Source organism: Peromyscus eremicus, chromosome 18 (genome assembly GCF_949786415.1).
Source record: "Peromyscus eremicus chromosome 18, PerEre_H2_v1, whole genome shotgun sequence".
Lineage (NCBI taxonomy): Eukaryota > Metazoa > Chordata > Mammalia > Rodentia > Cricetidae > Peromyscus > Peromyscus eremicus.
In genome coordinates this window covers 12,328,730-12,350,020 of record NC_081434.1, presented here as the reverse complement: position 1 = coordinate 12,350,020, position 21,291 = coordinate 12,328,730, and the positions used below count along the sequence as shown (strand labels likewise).

The window sequence follows — 21,291 nt, the reverse complement described above, 5'->3', positions numbered from 1 at the left end:
TCATGACATCCGGCTGTACTTCACCCCCTCCTCCCTTTTTGTCTTTGTAGTTTTATGTAGTAGTCACTTCTATCTCCAATGCTCACTTTTAACTTAAAGGTGAGATGAAATTCAATGACGAATGTGATCAGAATATGCTCCTCAATATTTCCCCTGAAGTGTTAAATCAAACCTTCACAGGATGGCCACGGTGGCCACGAGGCCACACCTCTCTGGAGATGGGGATAGTTCGTTTGCCTGCAGGTCACTCCCGGGTCAGCAGAATTGTAATCCATATGGTCCTCACACCACTCCTCCAGTGCCCGTTCACTGTCCTCCACATCATGTTCAGCCTCCCCCAAGAACTGGATACTGGCTGCATCAGGATTGTTTCACATAACTTTTCCCATGTGCTTCTCCTCCGTGGTTCTCCTCTTTCACCCATTTTTTTTTTCAGTTTCTCAGAGTTCCGTGCCAAAGCTGACCTTCCCATCTTAGAAAGCCTCAACTGTACCAGCTTATTTGATCCTTTTCACTTTCCTTAGACAGCTGCTACCAAAGACCATCATCCCATCAAGACTGTCCTCCAAGATAAGCAAGTTTTACGTGTCTAAGATATTGGCTATCTTCTAGATTTCCTGGAGAACATTCCACGAGGAGCTTCCTCCTGGGCATTTCACTGTATGTGAACAGTTTGCTCATCCCCAAGATGGCAGTTCCGGTGAAGCAGGGTGGCTTTCCTGCTAATACATGTGAAGAGTGAACAAGGCCGCTTCCAGCTGCAGGGATGCCTCCCAGGCTGGTGAACAAAGCCTATGCATCCCTCCTTGTCTGGGAAGTACAGGTGCCTGTCAAGGTTAGGAGCAGCTCTCCAGCGTCTTTCTTAGGACCTTGTCCAATGAAGTGCCGGAGAACGCTGTAGGAGCAAAGTCCAGTTATAGTTTGGAAGACTAGCTGTCTGGAGGGATGGATCACTGTACATTCGGTATCAGGTAGTGAGCCTCAGTCCTCTCGGTGCATCCCTTAAGAGCCTCCCTCACAGTGCAGCTGTCTGGCCGGCGAGAGGACCAGAGCTGTACAAAGTAAGCATCTGCCTGGGCAGGAATCGGGAAAGATGATGCCAGAGCCTTGTTGAGCTGTTCATCACTGTCATCGGTCACCATGGTCCTGCCTGCCACCTGTGGGTCATCCCCACACCCAGGGATGCTGGAGTGGAGACGGTGCAGGAGCAGAGTTACAAGGGGTATTTGTTATCTTAGTATCTATTTGGGCTACTAATCGTATACACACATGTAATTTCACATAAATACATTTGGTATAAACACTTACACTTCGTATAAACACTATCATTTTCTTCATTTCCCCCATTCTGCTACTTCAGCCTCTGCCCTATGCTTTGTGAATACGTGTCATACATTTGAATCCAATTTGACTCTTTTCACACAATAAACTGCTGAGTTTATCGTCTTCTAGCATCTTATTTTTATTTCCGGGTCATGTGCTTCTCTACTTGGTCATTTTTATTCTTGTTGCCCTGCTAACACTGCTACCTCTAGCAGGTAAGAAATCTAATGAAACTCTACAATTCCTGGTCTGTCCCCACTGCCGATGCTGGAAAGTGTTCGTTTGGGATAGTCAGAGACCTGCTGTTCCTTGTCTTCCTGTAGTTTTCTCATTTAGGCTATCAACGAGCTTTGCCCAAATATCTGGTTCATTTGGATTTGTTTTGTGGTGCTAGGGATGGAAGCCAAAGCTCTGTGCATGGTAGGCAGGTACTCTACCAGTCAGCTACACATGAAGCCCCACTTTTTTTTTTTTCTTTCAATTTCAGCATCTCCTGAATTTGTTTTTCTTATTTATATACTGTCTCCAAAAGTGATTTTGTGGAAAAGCTTCGGAAGCCTTGAATGAGCACACTCAGTTTGATTCTGTGGGTGGTTGAGATTTCTAGTGGGCAATCCGGCCATGGCCGCGACCAACCTTAAACACTAGGCATGAACATGCAGGAAGACCCACAATGTTCACAGAAGTGTGCATGCATAAGGTGACTCACCACAGCGTCATGATATGTAAAGAACTGAAAACAACCCAATCTCTAGAAACAAATTGTTTAATTACAATCAACATACAGTGATCAGGGTGTGGAGATCTGCACCAGAGAAAAGGCCCGCCAGGTACAGGGGTTGTCACCAAGCTTGATGTCCTGAGTTTGTTGATCACTGGAAACCACACAGGGGGGAGGAGAGAACAGATTCCCAAAAGCTGTCAGGTACCTCCAATGCACAGGCACGCCCCCACACAAATACATAAACTGCAAAAACCTTCTTTTTAGGGTGTGGAGGTTCAATCACAGGGAAATCTTATTTATTTATAAAGCAAGGAGGAAGGGCTGGAGAGATGGCTCGGGGCTCTTGCAGAGCACCTACGTTCAGTTCCCAGTGCCCACCTGGCAGCTCACACTGTCGGCAACTCCAGTTCCAGGCCTGACTCCCTCTTCTGGCCTGTGTGCACCAGGCACGAGTGTGATGCACATACACACATGTAAACATTCACACACACACACAATCAACAAAGCAAGTCTTTGTTTCAGAGCTGAGCGTAGGAGTGGAAAACACCTCGGAGTCCAAGGCTTTCCTCCAAAGCTGTGAGCAGTAGTGTTCTCACCGGAGACAATAAAGCGGGGTCTCCTTTCCTACACTTTGTCTCCATCATGAACCTCTTTTACTGGTAGTAATTATGTTAGTTGTTTCTTCGTGTCGGCTTTAGTTAAAACTTAGAGATCAAGTGGTTGCCCGATACCTCAGAACTAGCAGATACTGTTCTTTTAGACCACAACACTGTTTATTTAATATCCTTCGATTCCATGATAGTGCTCAATGCATAACCTGAGCCCCTACATCAGGTTGCTCAAGAATGGTCCTCTAGGGTTAAGCTCTCTCGGCTCTTCATTTTCTGTTTGACAAATCACTACAATAAAGGAATTCACTGGGTTACTGCAAGCAGAGTCACTTCCAAACCTCAGTAAAAACCTTTCTGCAAAGGAGGAGTGGAGAGGGGGGTGGGGTGGGGAAAATGTTATTGGGCTAGAAAAAAAAATTAATAAAAGAAAAACCTCACGGTGGAAAACAAAACAAATTAAAACCTGTGTTTCAATGTCAACATACACACAGACACACACGGAGTCCTGTTCACACAGCTCCCTCCTTGCTTCCCACAGGGTACAATGTGAAAACTCCTGTTGCCGTCTGCAACTCTCTATGTCAAGTCAGAGCTAAGGAAGAGACACACACTCAGTCTGATATTTATTTGGTGCTTTTGATCTGCAGTGTTGAATTACCATCACCAGCACACCTGCAACTCTTCGTAGTGCGTTCCATTAAGGGATAAGTAAGTACAGCTCAGTCGCTTTCAGAGAAATCACAGCGCTTCTTAGTGTCATATGCAAGAGGACGACCTAAGTCTTGCGTCCTCTCCTCGGAAATAAATATTAACCATAACAACGTTCCGCCACTCTTCAGTTGTCCAGAGCGGAGCACACACGGCCCCGTGCAGGGCGTCAGAGTTCCTCTTTGAAATATCCCAGCTTTGCCAACGACATCTCCTTTCTCAACTGCATAACTTCCCAAAACATCTGATCAACTGCACAGACAGAGAAGAGACATGTCAATCATAACGTGTAATTACTACTCAAGCATCAAGGAAAATAGGAGCTTCGCTGAAATGCAAAGCTGGGCCTTTCCTCGCACTGCGCATGTCTCACAGACTTCTCCGTGTTCTTGTGGGCACCCAAAAGTACCAGCCATTGAGCAATACTCATTAGTTTTGTTGTGATAAACACAGGTAAAAGTAGGCATTTCAGTGTCTAGAGTAAACACTAATTCTGTTTCCTCCTTAAGTACATTAATGCTCAATTATTCAAAGGTTGTTATTCAACTGGAGAGTCTTCTGCACTGGGGTGTTCTTCCTTGGATGTTTCATTCTCCCAGGACACAGAAAAGTCAGTAATGTTCCTTGAAGTGATAAAGGGAAGTTGTTTTGTATGGCTCAAGTCAGAAATAAAAACAAATGCTGACGTTCAACTGTACATTTCCATTGTCCACGCTTCTTTTTTAAATTCCCAGTCCAAGTGGGAGAGGAGGGCTCTGTGCTTCAAGCACACGCTGACTCGTCGGTGGTCTCATCGGGGGATATCTGTCCCTAAAGCACATCTGGCAATGTCTAAAAACAGTGAAAACCCTTTTCACTGCTGTGTCTTGAGGTTCTACAGGTATCTAATGAGTAGAGGCCAGAGATGCTGTAAAATATGCTATAACACACACATACAAACACACACACACACACACACACACACAATTATCCAAGCTCAAAATACCAATACAAGAAAGTATTCATTATCTGAAATGCTTGTGAGAAGAAAGGGACCAAATTTTAATTTAACCTTAGGGAAAGGGCCCAACTTCCAACTCAAAATTAAAAGGCTTCAATTCGGAGCCTGTGTGGTGGCTCCAGAGGCAGAGACAGGAGGATTTCTGTGAGTTTGAGGCCAGTCTGTTCTACAGAACAAGTTCCAGAACACACAGAGCTAGAGAGTGAGACCCTGTCTCAAAAAAAGAAGGTTTCCTGTGGCTCTTCTACACAAAGCCTAAAAGTAGGATTTTTATTGTACACGCATTCTAACTATAAGGTCAGGCGTGGTCTGCCTGCTTGTGGTATTACGTCCATGCTCGATGTTTTGTATCTTGAAACATTGGTGTTTGGGGGGTTAAGGTGGCCAGGCTGTAGTACAAAGTCTGAGAAACTGTGCCTTGGATTTAAGTGACCCTAGTCCTTTTTTTTTTTTAAATATAAGGTTCAGATAATGAATAGGTTTTAAAATTAAAATTTTAGCTTTATACAAGGGCCCTACATGGTATATGCTGTATACTAGGTACATGAAGTGCAAAAATAACAGAAACCAGTGAGAATATCACATCTGTCACTCCATTCAAGGCACTTTCTTCCTATTTTCATGAAGCAAATTGTTTTCAGACTCCCCTCAAATCTTTTATTGTCACAAGGAGAAAATTTGCATCATATTATCCATGAACAGGTATCCAAAAGATGTTATTAAATTATAAAAATCATTACACACTTATAAACTACATTTGTTTTATAGCCTTTAGCTCCAACATTAGAGACTGGTCCCATGCCTCCTTTATACATTAAAATTAATTATATGCAATTCTAAATAAATATGGTAGTTCCATATTTATTTAGACTGAATTGAGTCTTTGCCAGTCTAATTTTTCCATAAATTTTTCACTCGTGTATGTGACTGAAAAGAATTAGTCATGCAGTATAGAAATATTTTCAACACCTATAAAAATCTACATGGAGAATTTCCCACAATGTCAAATACAAAAAGACGGCTCTTCCTTCAGTTCTGAAACAGTCATGTGCACTCAGTGAGTGTGCTCTGTAGCTGTCATGAGGCACCAGCCTTCATGCTGGGTAGTTAAGGCTCTGGGTTACAGTCCATTAGCAACCCTGGAAGGCGACACTGAAATCTTAACACAATCGCAACCGTCAGGGCATCCGTTTCTGCTGCTTCAGAATGCGGTGATCTTCTCTCTGTTCAGAATCATCACATCACGTGATTCTAAAGTCACATGTGAAAGTCGAAACCACAGGAAACTGAGAGTTGGCCCCTTACACTTTCCATCAATGAGAAGAAATCTAACCACTTGTAGAGCTTGCTCCTCATTCTCACACACACACACCCTCCAAGTACTGGCAACCAAACTGGGACTTCACTCCTGCTCAGGGAGCACTCTACCACTGAGCTACACCCATCCCAACATTTTTTTCTTAAACTTCTTTGATTTTTTTTTTTTTAGGCAGGATGCCATTAACTTGCTTAAGCTGGCCTTGAACTCATCCTCATTCTCAATGGCCTTCAATCTGTTATCCTCCTGTCTCAACCTCCCAAGTAGCTGCCATTTAATCTTTCAAGGGGTAAATGCAGTAATCTCCAGACACCCTTTACATTTATAGTTTGACTTATCATATATCCCTAGCAAGGTAAAACTGGTTCTGTTCAAAACTCAGGAGTAAAATGAGGGAAATAAAAATATCATTTTTGGAAGACACATTTCTTTTCTAAAGGATCCATATATTTTGTTAGAACTATAAGGGAAATTCACTAGACCGCAGGTACAACGGTTTACTTCTGCACACTGCTTGTCCTGATTGGCTAAACTTCAATGTAAATATTCACAATGAATTGAGAGCACTCACCATCCTGCTGTTTCACAAGTCCCTGCTGAATATATCGAATGTATGTAAAAAAGTTACATACAGAAGTGATCTAGGATGAAGGGAGAGGTATCAGTACTAGTCAGTTTTACAGCAAAGCAAACATTATTAAGCATCATGATCATGTTGTCACTTACCCTGTATCTGCAAAAAGGAGAAATATAGTAATAGTTGCTTGAGTCCCCTAGTTTAATTCTGTGCTTACAGGACTTACTCTGGCCAGTGAGAGCACATTTTCTGCAAAATAACAAATTTCAGTTTTGTTTTATAATTAAAAGCATTTGCCCCCCCCTCCCTTTTTTTTTTTTTTTTTTTTTTTTTTTTTTTTTTTTTTTTTTTTACAAGTTGTCTCTTCATTAAGACACAAAATATCTGAGAACCTAATGTGTGTCAGGCCTGTTCTGGATGCTGAACCACCGTAATGAAAGCACCAAGTCCCTGCCCTGTGGACTTCTGTTCCAGTAGGGGCTTTGAACCGTAACCCTGAGCATGCTTCTGGAAACAGACGCGGATGTTTTCCATACATGCCCTAGCTGAGAGAAAATCTACGAGGGACGGAGGGAGGCGGCAGCTGCAGGTCAGCGCTCTGCCTGCTAACAGACCTTCATCTTCCTAGCTGAAAAGAATCTAATCCAGATTACTCAAGTCTTAAAAACCATTGCTAGTGGTTTGCAGGGTTACAGCCTCCAAATGGAATGTGTTTGATTGGTAGGTCTGGCTGTAGGTTTGGCTGCATTTAGTACGCGACGTAAGAAGTATAAAGAAATAAGATGGCCTTTCAGCAGGAAACCTTCACACCTGAGTGAGCGGTCCATCTCACACCATCCTTTCTACCTGCAGCCCTTCTGGCTGGACGAGGCTACACAGTTCTCGAGGGTATACTGTGGCTCACTCCTCTTGAAGGCCTGGCACCAAGCAGCCATTCACTGACTGCTGCATAAGTGACGAGCTGCCTGTCACCATGCCGCTCCAGGAGGGGAAGCAGGTTATCAGGCTGGACTTGCAGCAGCCTGGCTGTCAACCCAGTCAGCTGGGAGCTGGAGCAGACACAGCTACCAGTCTTTGTCAATGCAAAATTAGCGTAGCTCTCAGTAAAACTAAGTGCCCACAGCACCTGACGTGACCCTACAAATTACACAACAGAGAACAACAATATATAAGAACTACATTAGATTTCAGTTCTACCTAAAAAAGACACGACCCAAATGTTCCTCCACATTAGGAAACCAAGTGTAAAATACATTATGTGGAACAGGGTAATTTTAGAGGTGGCCCTACAAATCTCTTTGAAAAGAGATTATCTTTTAATTCTTTTCAAAGAGATTACTTACTGTGCACACTTATACATACACACGTGCACACACACACCTGCAAATTGCTCTATGCTCTGTGGCAATATTTCAAAGTACTAACTGCTCGCTTGGGAAGGGTCAGTGGTCAGTAAATTTAAGTTGAAAGTCCTTGTAACTTGCAAAAGGTGTAACTTACTCAGAAGGAAAACAACCCTTGAATAAAAAAAAAAAGTTATACCTATTTTGAAAATTTATTCTTTTAACATCTTGTCTCATTTTGAAAGCATTTTGCTAAAGTGTTCTGAGGGATTAATTTTTAGAATAATAAAATAAAAACTGCCCTTCGGAGAGAGGACCAAGCTCTGGCTTGCCCAGTCCCCGCTCTGCTCTGTGGAGGGTCTTTCTCTGTGTAGGCATATGTTTCTTCACCTCCACTAAAAGCTTTCCTCCAACTGCCTTTAAAAACAGCGTTTCTTAGACGGCCATTTCTAAATGATAACACAGGCAGTCACTACACGTTTGATTCTGGACTCCACGCTCGACGGCCCGTCTCTCTGATGCTGTCGTAGAACACGCTCGCTACTTACTGCTCCTTGCTCACGCTTGATGTGTGGGAGAGGGGCTTGATCCTGCCTCAACTGAATGTACCAGGCTTTGCTGTCCCCTCGGAGGAGGACTTACCCTTTTGGAGGAGGGCATGGGGGTGAGTCAGGGGGGAAGGTGGGGGGGGGTAGGGGGAGTGGGAGGAAGGATGAGAGGGGGATCTGTGGTTGGTTTGTAAAATGAATAAAAAAAATTAAAAAAAAAAAAAGAGCACGCTACTGCTGCAGTACTTTCCATAGCTCTGGTCTTGAGAGCTCAGATTCTTGCTTGTCTTATCACATGGGGATGGCTGCACATAAATCCAGACCCATGGCTTCTTTCAAGCCAGAACCTTTTCTACTAATTTCTAAGACACTTCCAACCAGTCTTCAAGTGGGCGGCCATCTCTAACTTCTTCCAGCCCCAACCCCATCTAATTTTGATCTTTCATCTGTCACATCTCTTTCTCCTCCCAGTCTTACCCGTCCTCTGAACAGACTGTTTTCCTGTTGAATTTATCCAGTTCTACCCACACTCCAAACCCTAGACCAAATCTTTCCACTCCCTAGCTGGAAGCAGTGGCACACGCCTTTAATCACAGCCTCGAGAGGCAGAGGCAGGCAGATCTGTGAGTTCCAGGACAGCCAGCGCTATATAGTGAGACCCTGTCTTACACACACACACACACACACACACACACACACACACACTCTCACTCACACCTCTCCACGTACAGGGGAGTCCCTAATCACTAGAGTGGTCGTGCCTTTCTCAAAATTCTTACAGCACTGTGCCATTTCTTTAATCAAATTTTTGAAACCTGGTCCCCAAGAGACCTGGCTAGGCCTTTACCTTACAGTTTGTTTAACAGTGCAATACCTGAGCCAGCAAGACGGCTCACTGGGCAAAGGCACTAGCTGTAGAGTGTGACAGTCTGAATTCAGTCCCTGGAAGCCACAGAGGGGAGAAACCAACTCCCACAAGGTATACTGTGACTTCACATGCATGCCACAACATTCTGCCCCACAGAAAGAAAAGAAAACATACTAATAAAGAGAAGACCAACTCTCCCTTCAGTTCTACACAGAATATATACATTCCCACAAATGCCTTCCCTGACTGTCCCTATAAGCACTGATGTAAACTGCCCTCTAAATCTAATCTATCTAATTGGTTTACTAAGACCACGTTGGTCCATAGCACCATTTGCCATCATTTGGAATATGCTTTCATTATGTACAGTATGCATGACATAATACAAGCATACATAAATTCTATAGTAAAAACTGCCACATATCATATTTAAAATAAGGCATGATTCAGACCTGCAAAGTACAGACATTGCTGTCATTATATCTGATTTTCCATTTGAAAGGCTGCAGGGCTGAAAGGAAAATGTTTGGTGTTTGCAGAATTTAATACTATAAATTCCCCTAAAATTCAGAGGTCGCTGTGCTGTATGTAGGTCACAGCACTAGTTTAACACAATGACAACTCGGAGTAGATGTGTGACCCCCAAAACACACACGTGACCAGTTACACTAGCCAAGCGGACACGTGGTGCCAACATCCTGTAGTCATCTTGAGACTGTGTGAGCAGCAACAGAGACAGGTCACAACTTCTCAACAGACTCACTAGCACCCAGCATCACAGCAGCCTGACGGGAGCAGAGGACTTTGTGAGCTTTCTGGGGCTTCCGGTCTCCCTAAAAAGCCCACCCTTTTATTCTTAAAACGGAAGTTAAGGCACAATTACATGCTGGTTTGAGGCAAAAACATTTCCCCGAGGTTTTATGCCTTCTTCTCAGAGGACTGGATGGGAAAGCCTGCCCTGCTGTGAAATACAGTTGCCCTCCCTTTGACAATTCATAGTTTCCAAATACCTGTCACATGAGGAAGACCAAACTATCCGCTAATTTCAGAATCTTTTATAGAAATAATATGGACATAGGTGTGGTGATATATTGTGTACCCTAATAAACTTGCCTGAAGATCACAGAACAGAAAAGGCTAGGCAGTGGTGGCACACACCTTTAATCTTAGCACTCGGGAGGCAGAGATCCGTGTGGATCTCTGTGAGTTCAAAGCCACCCTGGACTACATGAGATTGACTCAGTCTAGGAGAGAAACAGAGGCAGGCAGTGGTGGCATACACCTTTAATCCCAGTACTGGGAAGCACACACGCCTTTAATCTCAGGAAGTGATGGCTGGGCGGAGAAAGGTATATAAGGTGTGAGGAGACAGGAACTAAAGGCTTTTCAGCAGAAGCGTCCATTTCAGCTAGAGGCCTTTCAGACAGAAAGCCTTTTCAGGCTGAGGAGTTGGTGAGGTAGGAGGTGGTGGCTGTGGCTTGTTCCTTTATCTCTCTGATCTTTCAGCAATCCCAATATCTGGCTCCAGGTTTTTTATTGTAAGACCTTTAGAAAATCCGTGTTACGCGTAGGGACTATTTTTTTAAATTATTTATATATACATATATATTGGATCTGTGTGTGGGTATGTTCGCATAAGTGCTGGAGTCCACGCAGGCCAGAAGTATCAGATCTGAGTTATAGGGACTTGGGAGTTGCTTGATGTGGGCACTAGGACTGAACTGGAGTTCTCTCAGGAGCATCAAGTGCTGCTTACCACTTAACACGGAGCCGTCTCTCCAGCTCCTGGTGCCCTGCTTTGACTCCTGGTTAGACCAGCTCTAAGTCAGTACCTTCCCAAACTGGTTTTGATGGCAGTCCTAAGACCCAAGTATTTACTATACCAACTCATAGATAACTCGTTCATTCTCTCTGTCAAAACAAAAATTTGGCCAGCACACTAGACGGATTGTGAAACCCACTTGCTTCTCACCCTTAGTCCACCTGCATCCCCAGCGTGCACTCTGTCACTGAAAGGATGCTTCTCTGGAGAAGCCCATGCCCACCTCTTGCCTAAGTCAGTGCCAGTGGCCTTCCCTTGGGTTCTTCTCATCCTCCACAGCCACACTGAAATCTAAGAATGCGCCACCTTTCTTTACCAAACAGACCACAACTTTGTCTGGGGGGAAAATAAGCTTAACTTTGAAAAGCACCAATACCATCTGGGGATTTGTCTTTGGGCCATAGACACCAAGAAGAGACTGAGGAGGAGGAGAACAATGATCACATTTACAAGACACAGATGAACAAACACAACACCACGACGCAAACCCCTTCGAGAACTCACTCTTTCCCACAAGGCACGGGTGTGAAAACCTACTTTGGTCCTCCACACTCCACAGCGGAAGCCTTCACGAATCGGATGGGCTGCAGCCCCACAGGCTCGATGCTTAGAGTGTTGTTCTCCACGGCCTCCAGGACAGCTGAAGCCAGCTTAAGACAACAACAACAAGAATTAAATGCTGGCAGAAAAAAAATAAAAATAAAAATAAGGTAGTAAGTATAAGCTAGCGTCCCTTCAATTTCACAAACTTGGCCTTAGCCACCACAAAGAAGGGAGAAAAAGCTCCAACCACAATCTCCATTTAATTCCTTTCATAATTCAAGCAGTTATGATGGGCAAGCAAGTTACAGTGGAAGAATTTCTTGTATTAACTGGAAGAGGATTAAAGGTATTAATTCCAGTCTCTATCCATTCCTTACCCAAGATTATACATCCACTACAAAAGCCACTTCAAAATTAACATCCTAATGCTACATCCTGCTAAATTTATGCAATAAATACTAGTCATTTACATTAGCACTATGAACTAATTTTAGCTATGTATTTTCTCAACTTGTATTTACAGGCATAAAAATCTACCAAAAAAAAAAAATAATAATAACACTTTCCCCCGAAGTCTCCTCTGATAAACAGGAAGTAAGAGGTCCGGGTTCCTCCTGGGGAGGTTACAGCACCAAGTGAATGGTCAGCAATGCAGGCCCAGACCCGCTCAGTACTGTGCACATCTGCAATTCTCCTTACAAGGACGCTACAGCTCAGAAGGCTTTCGTAAGACTCTCACGACTGAATTCCTTAAACATTAGCTGACAGGCTATTTGGAGACAAACTTGTCACACAGAAGAGCAAACTCCAATTATGACTTTACAGTTGTCTATGATTTATACACTACCTGATCCTCTTAAATGCTTTTAATCTGCCTACTTCATTCTTGCTCTTAATTCTGCAACAAGGGCCAAGTTAGCATTGTTTTTCCTGTTTATTTATGAACATATTTCTGTCCTGGCTTAGGTTCCATCCCGGCAGTGGTGGAGATCAAATTCAGGCCCTGCAGGGATTAGTCAAGCCCTTCAGCCTGAGCTACACCCAGCTCCTCACACACACTTATGGTGTGCTGATGAGCCCAGCAACTGCCTGGAACAGAGTGTCTACAGAATGGCTTCAACTGAAAACTGAGCGTGGGTGTGTAAAACAAGCAAGCCCTCCTTCCGTCCATATCTACACGTCACACTAACACACATCTCAGTGTTTATGACCCTCGGCAAGAGAGAGGGAAAGTGTTCAGCAGCAATCACATGACATTTTACAGGAATTTATTACATGTAAGACATTAAAACATGTAACAATGACAGTAGAAAGTACAAAAGATCTATTAAAATGAAAAAAAAATTACCTCACTTTTTGCGAATGTTAAGCATGGAAAGATATCTTCCTGATAGATTTTGTCTAAAAAAGGGCATGTTCTGTCCATCGTGGGCTCGTCCTTCCAAGATCTGAATTCATTATACAGAGATAAATCGGCCTAACAAATCAGAGCAAACACAAAACAACTTTAAAAAGAACAAATATGAACCACCTGATAAAACCAAACCCTAATTTAAACATTATTAAAAGGAAATGTTCATTTAAAGTAATGAAATTCTATCGTCCCGTAATACACGATAGCAATTTTTCTTTAAAAACTGATTAACTGAGTCTTTGGGTATGTCCACTATGATGTTCAAAAATGTTGCCAACATCTGAACCTCATGGGTCTCCAAATATTGTGGCTACTCTCTTCCCCCATCTGAGGGTCTCTCTATATACCCCAGCTCTCTGGAAATCACTGTGTGAGCAGGCTGGCCCTGACTAGGCTCCTGTCTCTGCCTGACCACTATACCCAGCAATACTGGAGCTCTCTGAAGACAAAGACTGCTCTGAATAGAAAGGGTACTGCTCACCAGTCTTTTCTGAAAATTATCAATCCAGAGCCAAGGTAATTATTTATAACTTTATTTAAAGTGGAAAAAAAAATGAGTCTGACCTGTGAAATCTAGTGTGGGATGAAAACTGAGAGTAATTTTTTTTTAATAAAGATAGTCCTGGCTGAGCGGTAGTGGCGCACGCCTTTAATCCCAGCACTCGGGAGGCAGAGGCAGATGGATCTCTGTGAGTTCAAGGCCAGCTTGGTCTACAGAGCGAGATCCAGGACAGGCACCAAAAACTACACAGAGAAACCCTGTCTCGAAAAAGCAAAAATAAACAAACAAACAAACAAATAAATAAATAAATGTAAATAAGACAGTCCTAAAAGGTTGGCTAAAATATCCGTTAGTGCCAGCCAGAGGGCAAAGGGCAGCAGCATGCACACCCTGCTGCGCTGACCTCCTGAACTGCCCTGCAGCAGCAGTAACCAGCCATGCCTCCTCCTGGCCAGCCTCGTCCCCTCTCCTTGTACTCAGTGTGACCTAAGCCCTCTTCTCTGCAGACCCTCAGACCCCAGCCTACCGAGCCCACTCAAGGCCACCAACCGACACACAGGGCACACGCCCCAGCACAGGGCCGCACCCTCAGCCTCACAGAGCTCTGAGCCACACTTGCAGGGGCTGAGTACCCTGTGAACGCACTGTGGGCTGGGGCTGGCCTGGGGTAGCTTAACCAGAGCCGCAGCGCCCATCAGAGAATGAAAGGCTCAGGGCACCATGCTCGCCTAGACTTTAAAGGTGAATAATGGCAATAAAATCTCAACGTGCTCATTTTTCATTCCGAGTCATAAATTTCTTGAGTCAAAGCTAAAGTCAGGAGGATAAAACATATTAAGAGATAAATATTTAAGATTTCCAGATTCACTTGTGAAGTTAATCGAGAAAACAGAAATAAGCCCCAAAGCAGGAAAGTGAATAATAATCAAAGGAAAGATTCTGGCTTAAAGGCACTAATTGAAACCACTTCCTAAAAGCTGACTCTTTCAGGAACCATGGTTCCCTAAGCACTTTATAAATGCTTAATCCTCTGATTTGTGCAGGGCTGATATGGTGATCCCAGTTTACAGATAAGGCTAGGACTTAAAGAGAGAAAGTAGCTTCCCAAAGCCACACAGAGTGCCAGCTGGTTTCTATGTCAACTTGAGACAAGCTAGAGTCCCCTAAAAGGAGGAAACCGCAACTGAGAAAATGCCTCCACAAGATAAAGCTGTAGGCAAGCGAGCCCAAGGGGCATTTTCTTAATTTGTGATTGACTGGGGAGGGCCCAGTCCATGGTGTGGGTGCCATCCCTGGGTTGGTGGTCTTGGGTTCTATAAGAAAGCAGGCTGAGCCAGGCGGCGATGGTGCACGCCTTTAATCCCAGCACTCGGGAGGCAGAGCCAGGCAGATCTCTCTGAGTTCGAGGCCAGCCTGGTTGGTCTACAGAGTGAGATCCAGGACAGGCACCAAAACTATACAGAGAAACTATGTCTCAAAAAACAAAAAAAGAAAAAAAGAAAAGAAAAGAAACAAAAGAAAGGAAAGGAAAGGAAAGGAAAGGAAAGGAAAGGAAAGGAAAGGAAAGGAAAGGAAAGGAAAGGAAAGGAAAGGAAAGGAAAGACTGAACGAGCCGGGGAAGCAAGCCAGTCAGCAGCTCCCCTTCATGTCCTCTGCATCAGCTCCTGCTCCAGGATCCTGCCCTGTTTGAGTTCTGATCCTTAGATGATGAAAAATGACATGGAAGCCTAAGCAAAGTAAACCCTTTCCTCCGCAAATTGCCTTTGGACAAGGTGTTTCATCACAGTGATAGTAACCCTGACTAACACACACAGTTAGACCCCCAAAGCCCTGCACTGTGTACACGTCTGCACACACGTGTGTTAAAAGCTTTCAGAACACCATTTCTATGACTGAAAGCCCCACCACGTTTTCTAGAGAAACAGATACATTCCATTTCATTTCAGATAAACTATCCTAGAACAGTGTTTCTCAACCTTCCTAACACTGCGACCCTTGAATCCAGTTCCTCAGGCTGCAGTGACCCCCAACCATAAAGTTACTTTCATTGCTACTTTATAACTGTCATTTTGCTACTGTTATGAATCGTAAAGATTTGAATTTTCTGATGGTCTCAGGCAACTCCTGTGAAAGGTTCATTTGACCCGAGAGGGGCTGTGACCCACACATTGAGAATCATTGTCCTAGGGCATACTTCATTCAAACCTTGATTTCTTTTGTGTAATAAAACTTCCTGACATTTTCACAAAGCATCAGGATATAAAGTGTAACCGGAAATCAAAAGTGGGTACATGTTGCCTATTCATACGTACTTCAAAGATAAAGAAGCTTTTAAAATGGTGAGAAACCATCTAAAAAGTTTTACTGTAAGCAACAGGAGAAAATATATTACAGTTACTAAGCCAAAACTACAATAAGAGCTAAAATTCTTTAAAAGTACACTTATTTAAAGTCAAAGAAATCAGAATTAAAGTAACTGCTAAAGAAGTGTGTTAGATATATTTAACAGAAACAAATATGAATTTCAGATTTTGCTACATTCAGAGTTGGATAAGAACTAAACTTTTCTGGTGACCATATTCCTTCTAGTAGCTGAACAATGGGAACTCAGTTACAATAGTTAACCTTGGTAATTCAATCTAGTAATTCCCGGCTTCTACACACAAATTAACTGAATAAACACCAACAGCTTCTTCAGCATGGATTAGCTCAAGCTCAACAATGAACACAGCTTTTAAGAAAACGAGGATCCTCCCAGAATTCTTGATCAACCCCCTTAGAAACAGTTTTTATCACAAATGATAATAAAACTAACAATGTTTAATAATTACATAATTTCTACCTTATACATTTCAGAATATATAGTATCTAAGTTATCGTTATGTTTTCTAAAATTTGAGACTTCTATTATTTCTGGGTTCCATTCGTTTTCTTGCTTAATTAGTTGAATCAACTCTAGGACTTTCGTACTGTTGTAAAAATCTGCTTCTCTCAGATTTCATATAAAAAGAGCTAATAGTAATCTTTAAGAAAATCATCTGATTCTCACATTCTTATACTTCCATTTGAATACTGCACAAATGGAGCACTCTGACTAGTGAGGACGTGAAGGCCACTGGCTTCCTTTACACAGCACACACCAGTTTCTTCCCTGAATGAAAATCTGAAACGCAGAAACTTACCAGGTCTGCAGCAGGGACTCCAAGGCCAGCCAGCAGAGAACAGGAGGGAAGGGGCCCTCACAGCAGCCAGCTCTAGATAAAGCCTCCCCCATCTTAATTTCATATTTTGTACTAAAAAAATTTGGTGGCAAAAAAAAAAAGATGACAACAGACACCTCCGTGACGGGAAGTGACAAGTCAGAGGGGACGTCCTTGGCGAGTTACCTCTTTGCAGTCCTTCACAAGTGGCTGGATCACACTGAGGTCCTGGTGGCTGCCGCTCATGGCACTGCTGGTACTTTTATTCCTGGTGTGGCCCCTTTTGAAAGGGGTCTTTCCGGCCGCCAGAGGCTCCTGGGTCGGTGACGTCGGAGAGCTGGACAGCACGAGTGTCTTCAGGGCGGCCACTTCGGCTTGAAGTACGTCAATCTTGAAGAGAAATCAGCACCGTCACACACACAGCATGCTTTATGACAGATGTGGCCGAACGTCAGCAATTTGGTCAACCCACTTTCAAGGACAAAAATAAGTTCAATTTGTATTTTCTGTAGGGTAATGAAAGGAAAGTAATCCAAGTTTTTGGGGTGTCCATATGGCTTGGATTCAACTGCCAGCAATGTCAGAAAAAATTTAAATGGTCAAAAAACCTAACATTAATGTTGATTTTCAAAATCATTAAGATATATTAGCTTACGATTCGCCATAATTCACTGCTAAAATAATGAAATCTATTTAGGTGTCTTTTTTTCCAGAGTATTAAGAAAATAAGTATTAACTTTTAATTGTGACTATCGAATCTTTTATGTGATTTACACAGTTTTACAGAAGTTGATTGTGATACAAATGCACCAGTGTTCAGCGTCAATGGCACCTATATGCACCTAACTATGTTCTCGTTCATGGTTTTTGCAGTTTCCAAACGTAAAGTAAGCACCGCTTCTCCCATCAGAACAGCGCCAACGGTTGCTAAGCACCGTGGAAACAGGGATGACTGACATCCTCCTAGTCCATGACTAAGGCAGTGAGACTCACTTTTCCTTGGGCTTCCTTCAGCTGCTTTTCCGCCGTGGCCTGCTTGACATTCGCTTCCCTCACCATCTTGTGGGCTTCCTGAAAAAGTCAACACCTCACATTGTGGAGACGAAGTGTGTTAGCACGCATTTTCAAAGCCTGTTTCCGCAGCTACCTCTGACCGAAGCCAAGACATACTGCCAAGTTCTACCCTGGAACTGAGTTTTCACGGTCTTCTCCAGGAAAAGCAATTGGCATTAGAAGAACAGGAGGGCAAAGGGCGGACCAGACACTCTCCACTGAGCATCTATTAGCCACTGTGGCAGCCAAGGTGGGTCGGACAATCCAACAAACACCTGCATCGGGACTGTGACCGTTAAATGGACAGAGGATGACGGCACGGCAAGCCACGTGTTTGCAGCTAGGGGTCTGAAACTCAATCAGGGTACACACACCTATTGTTAAGTCGCAGGAAAAATACACGAAAGGAACGAGTAAAAACTGTGAACACCCCGACAGGAGCGACAACTGAGGAGTTTCAGTTTCCAGGAAACACGAATAAAATGCTACGGGTGAATACTGTACTGTACAGCGTGACCTGGGAAGGGAAATCAGTCTACCCTCTAGTGGTATTGACGTCCTCATGCAGCAGATAGGAAATTGTAGGAAACTGCAGTGTGGACCGGCCTTTTAGTCATAAATGTCTACTCACGATGTCTCTTTATGAGGGACTGTTCCAGGGGTACTGTTCCAGGTTCTGACAACGAACCAGGACAAGAGACAAAGGCCCTGTTCCTGAAGAGCACATGCTCAGGGAACGTTCTAACAACGACAAAATTGGGCTAATAATCTAGATTTTATTCTAAGTGAAAGATGAAGTCTTTTTTTTTTAAAGAAAGAGAATAACATGATCTCATATTTTAAAGATTATGCTTTTGTGCAAAATAATCTGTACAGGAGATTAAAACGGATCCGAAAACATGGGATTTGAGAGTTCGTATTTCAGAACTTTAATATATCCAAAGGAGATTAAGATATTTAATAAACACACGGTCTGACGATTACCGAGGCCTGTGAGCTGCCGAGTGGCAGGGTGGAAATCTCCCTCAGAGGGCGCCATGGCACCCACAGCTGCTCATGTGTTCTGACGGTGTATGGAACTGGACAGACAGCTGTTTGTCTTGTGAATATGAACCTTGATGACATTAAATAATCGAATGTTCACCATCAATGATTTATAACGAAATGAGATGAACCACAGATACACTTCATGCACCATTACGCTGCCTATCTGGCAACGTCCTTAAGATCCGTCAGATGTAGTGAGTTCAGCATTTTCCTTTGGAAAACAACAGTTGTTGCAGAATTGCTGAATTTCTCTGGGATAAGTTGGGGCTGTCAAAAGAAGACTATCTGGCAGATATTTTCAAAATAATAAACCTGTCTGCTCTGACCTCTCCTAAGAGAAGAGGCATTTAAGTCTAAATGCAGAAGACACTAATGCCAGCCGGAGGACCAGCCGACCTGGCCGGCGATGGACTCAATGTCAACTCCGCAATTTGAATATTTGAATCAAACTTCTTAGAGAGGAGACCTGGAAGAACTGACTTTTAAAATGTCTTTGAAAGCATCCGAGAGAGAAGCAAACAAGTGAACAGCGAGAACCAAGGCCAGGAGAAAACCCAAAGGGAGATATGAGGTGACCTTTCCAGTTGTAAGAGGGATGCTGTGAAAGACGCACAGGTGTAAGCGATGTCCCCAAGGAGGAGGGTGCTGGCCTGTGGCAAAACCATCTGAGGAGATGATTTTCTGAATCCGATCAACGACATGTCAGAATGCAGGATTCCTAACTGTTCGGGTTGTTTTCTTCCTCTGTCTCTCTGAAGGAGAGATGATGTAAGCCTATTTCACCAGGCCTTCCCAAACTTTCTCCACCTGAGAGGCCGAGAACACCACTTCTAGTGCAAAATGGCAGAAGCGTGTTTAGGACCATTTCAGAAACGGTTAAAATGGTTTCTTAAATACGTAACTTTTATTAAAAATTTCTTCGGCAATTTGATATACGTATGCAATGCGTTCTGGCTACTTTCACCCCACCTGTCCTCTCTCCCTCCTACCTGCCACCTTCCCTTTAAAGTCCCTTTCTCACATTCATGTCTTCGCACACGTGACATCTATGTGACCACGTTTTGAACTATCCACTGGGTCCTGGCGGGCTCTCCTGGATACAAGTGGTACACAAGTAAAGACAATGACTGCATCCTCCTCAGAACCCAGCAGGAGCCAAGAGTTCATCAGGGTGGGGTATGGTCCCTTCAGCCCCTCCCGGTCCCTGCTGAACTGGTGACAGGCCCAGTCTTGTGCAGGTCCAGGGCTGTGAACACAGCATTTCTGCAGCCCTCCTCCATATCTTCTGGCTCTTACATTTTTTTGAATTCCTTCTTTTTGGGGGCGGGAGGGGGGGTGTAATTTGTTTTTTATTTACTTTTTGTTTTTTTGCATCCCAATCAAAGTTTCCCTCCCTTCCCTCTTTGTAGTCCCCCCTTCCACTCCACTCCTCTGTTTCTCTTCAGATAAGGGCAGGCCTCCCTCCTTGGCTATCAGCCAGCCACGGTACATCAAGTTGCAGTGAGACTAGGCACCTCCTCTCCTATTAAGGCTGGATAAGGCAATCCGGTAGGAGGAAAGTGTCCTAAAAGCAGGCAACGTAGTCAGTGATAGCCCCTGCTCCTGCTGTTATGAGTCCCACAAGAGGACCATGCTACACATCTGTAACATATACGCAGAGGGCCTGGTTCAGTCCCATGCAGGCTCCCTGGTTGTCAGTTCAGTCTCTGTGAGCCCCTGTGAGCCCTGGTTAGTTGATTCTGTGGGTTTTCTTGTGGTGTCCTTGACCCCACAGGGTCCTATAATCCTTCCTCTCCCTCTTCCACAGGATTCCCAGAGCTCTGCCTAATGTTTGGCTGTGGGTCTCTGTATCTGTTTCCATCACCATCTCCTCTTTTTAATGATTTTTCTTTTAAATAAAACTCAGGCCAACACTTGAAACAGCAATTTTTCTCTTTTAAATCCTTTTTTACATTTATTAATTTATTTTGTGCGTGCCATGGCATGCATGTAGAAATCAGAGAACAACTTGCAGAAGTTAACTCTCCATTTCTACCATATGGGTCCCAGGGGTGGAACTTGGATCGGGCTTGGTCACAAGGGTCCTCACCTGCTGAGCCACCTTGCTGGCCCTACAAACAGCAATTTCTAAACATCAAACTTTCTAACAATACAATCCAAACACACACTAGTTGGATATGTAAATCCTCAGGAATGATGTAAGAAGAACATATTTTAAATTTTTGTTTTCTGTAGTTAAACCCGTTTGTTTCTAGAGGAGCAGAAAACCATATACAGTAAAAACACTGCAGTTCCTAACAGACTACAGTCCTGAATCTGCAGTGAGGCATTTCAGGCGGCATTCACTGGTAGCGGAATGCACAATGCTGAGTGAGCATATCACATGTTCAGAACCAAGGTGAGGCCATAAGCTGTGACACCAGAGAGCTCCGCAAACACTTGAGGTTCACTGCGTGCTTGGTTTCAAGTTAACTTCTGAAGTGTCCACCGACACCTTCCCCTACCCTCCACTCAGTTACACAGCCCCAGTTTAAGGAGCTGCGAAATGACTAGGAGTCACCACACTTCTGTAGAGGGCCAAATGGCATTTGGATTTCAGGACCACAGTTTCTGTTATAATGATTCAACTTTGTTTTAGCACTGTGGAAGCAACCAGAGGTAATACATAAATGAACTGCCTGTCTCAATAA

General features: G+C 43.7%; 2 protein-coding genes across 5 annotated transcripts in view; both read right to left on the bottom strand.

The window, feature by feature from the left end:
* LOC131895361 (receptor-type tyrosine-protein phosphatase beta-like) overlaps positions 1–1,142 on the bottom strand; it is a 52,504-nt gene extending 51,362 nt beyond the window's left edge. Inside the window, exon 1 of the mRNA XM_059245796.1 lies at positions 1,020–1,142. Within this exon, the coding sequence (XP_059101779.1) occupies positions 1,020–1,142 (123 nt within the window). The remainder of the gene's footprint in view (positions 1–1,019) is intronic.
* A 2,126-nt stretch (positions 1,143–3,268) lies between these two features.
* The window catches only part of Rab3ip (RAB3A interacting protein), a 44,925-nt gene continuing 26,902 nt past the window's right edge, over positions 3,269–21,291 (bottom strand). For all 4 annotated transcript variants that reach the window (XM_059245734.1, XM_059245733.1, XM_059245736.1 and 1 more), the window contains 7 exons: positions 17,495–17,572; positions 16,688–16,891; positions 12,734–12,862; positions 11,380–11,492; positions 6,411–6,510; positions 6,256–6,325; positions 3,269–3,618 (listed from right to left, as the gene is read on the bottom strand). In XM_059245734.1, coding sequence (XP_059101717.1) covers positions 3,536–3,618; positions 6,256–6,325; positions 6,411–6,510; positions 11,380–11,492; positions 12,734–12,862; positions 16,688–16,891; positions 17,495–17,572 — 777 coding nt within the window. In that variant the 3' untranslated portion in view covers positions 3,269–3,535. The remainder of the gene's footprint in view (positions 3,619–6,255; positions 6,326–6,410; positions 6,511–11,379; positions 11,493–12,733; positions 12,863–16,687; positions 16,892–17,494; positions 17,573–21,291) is intronic.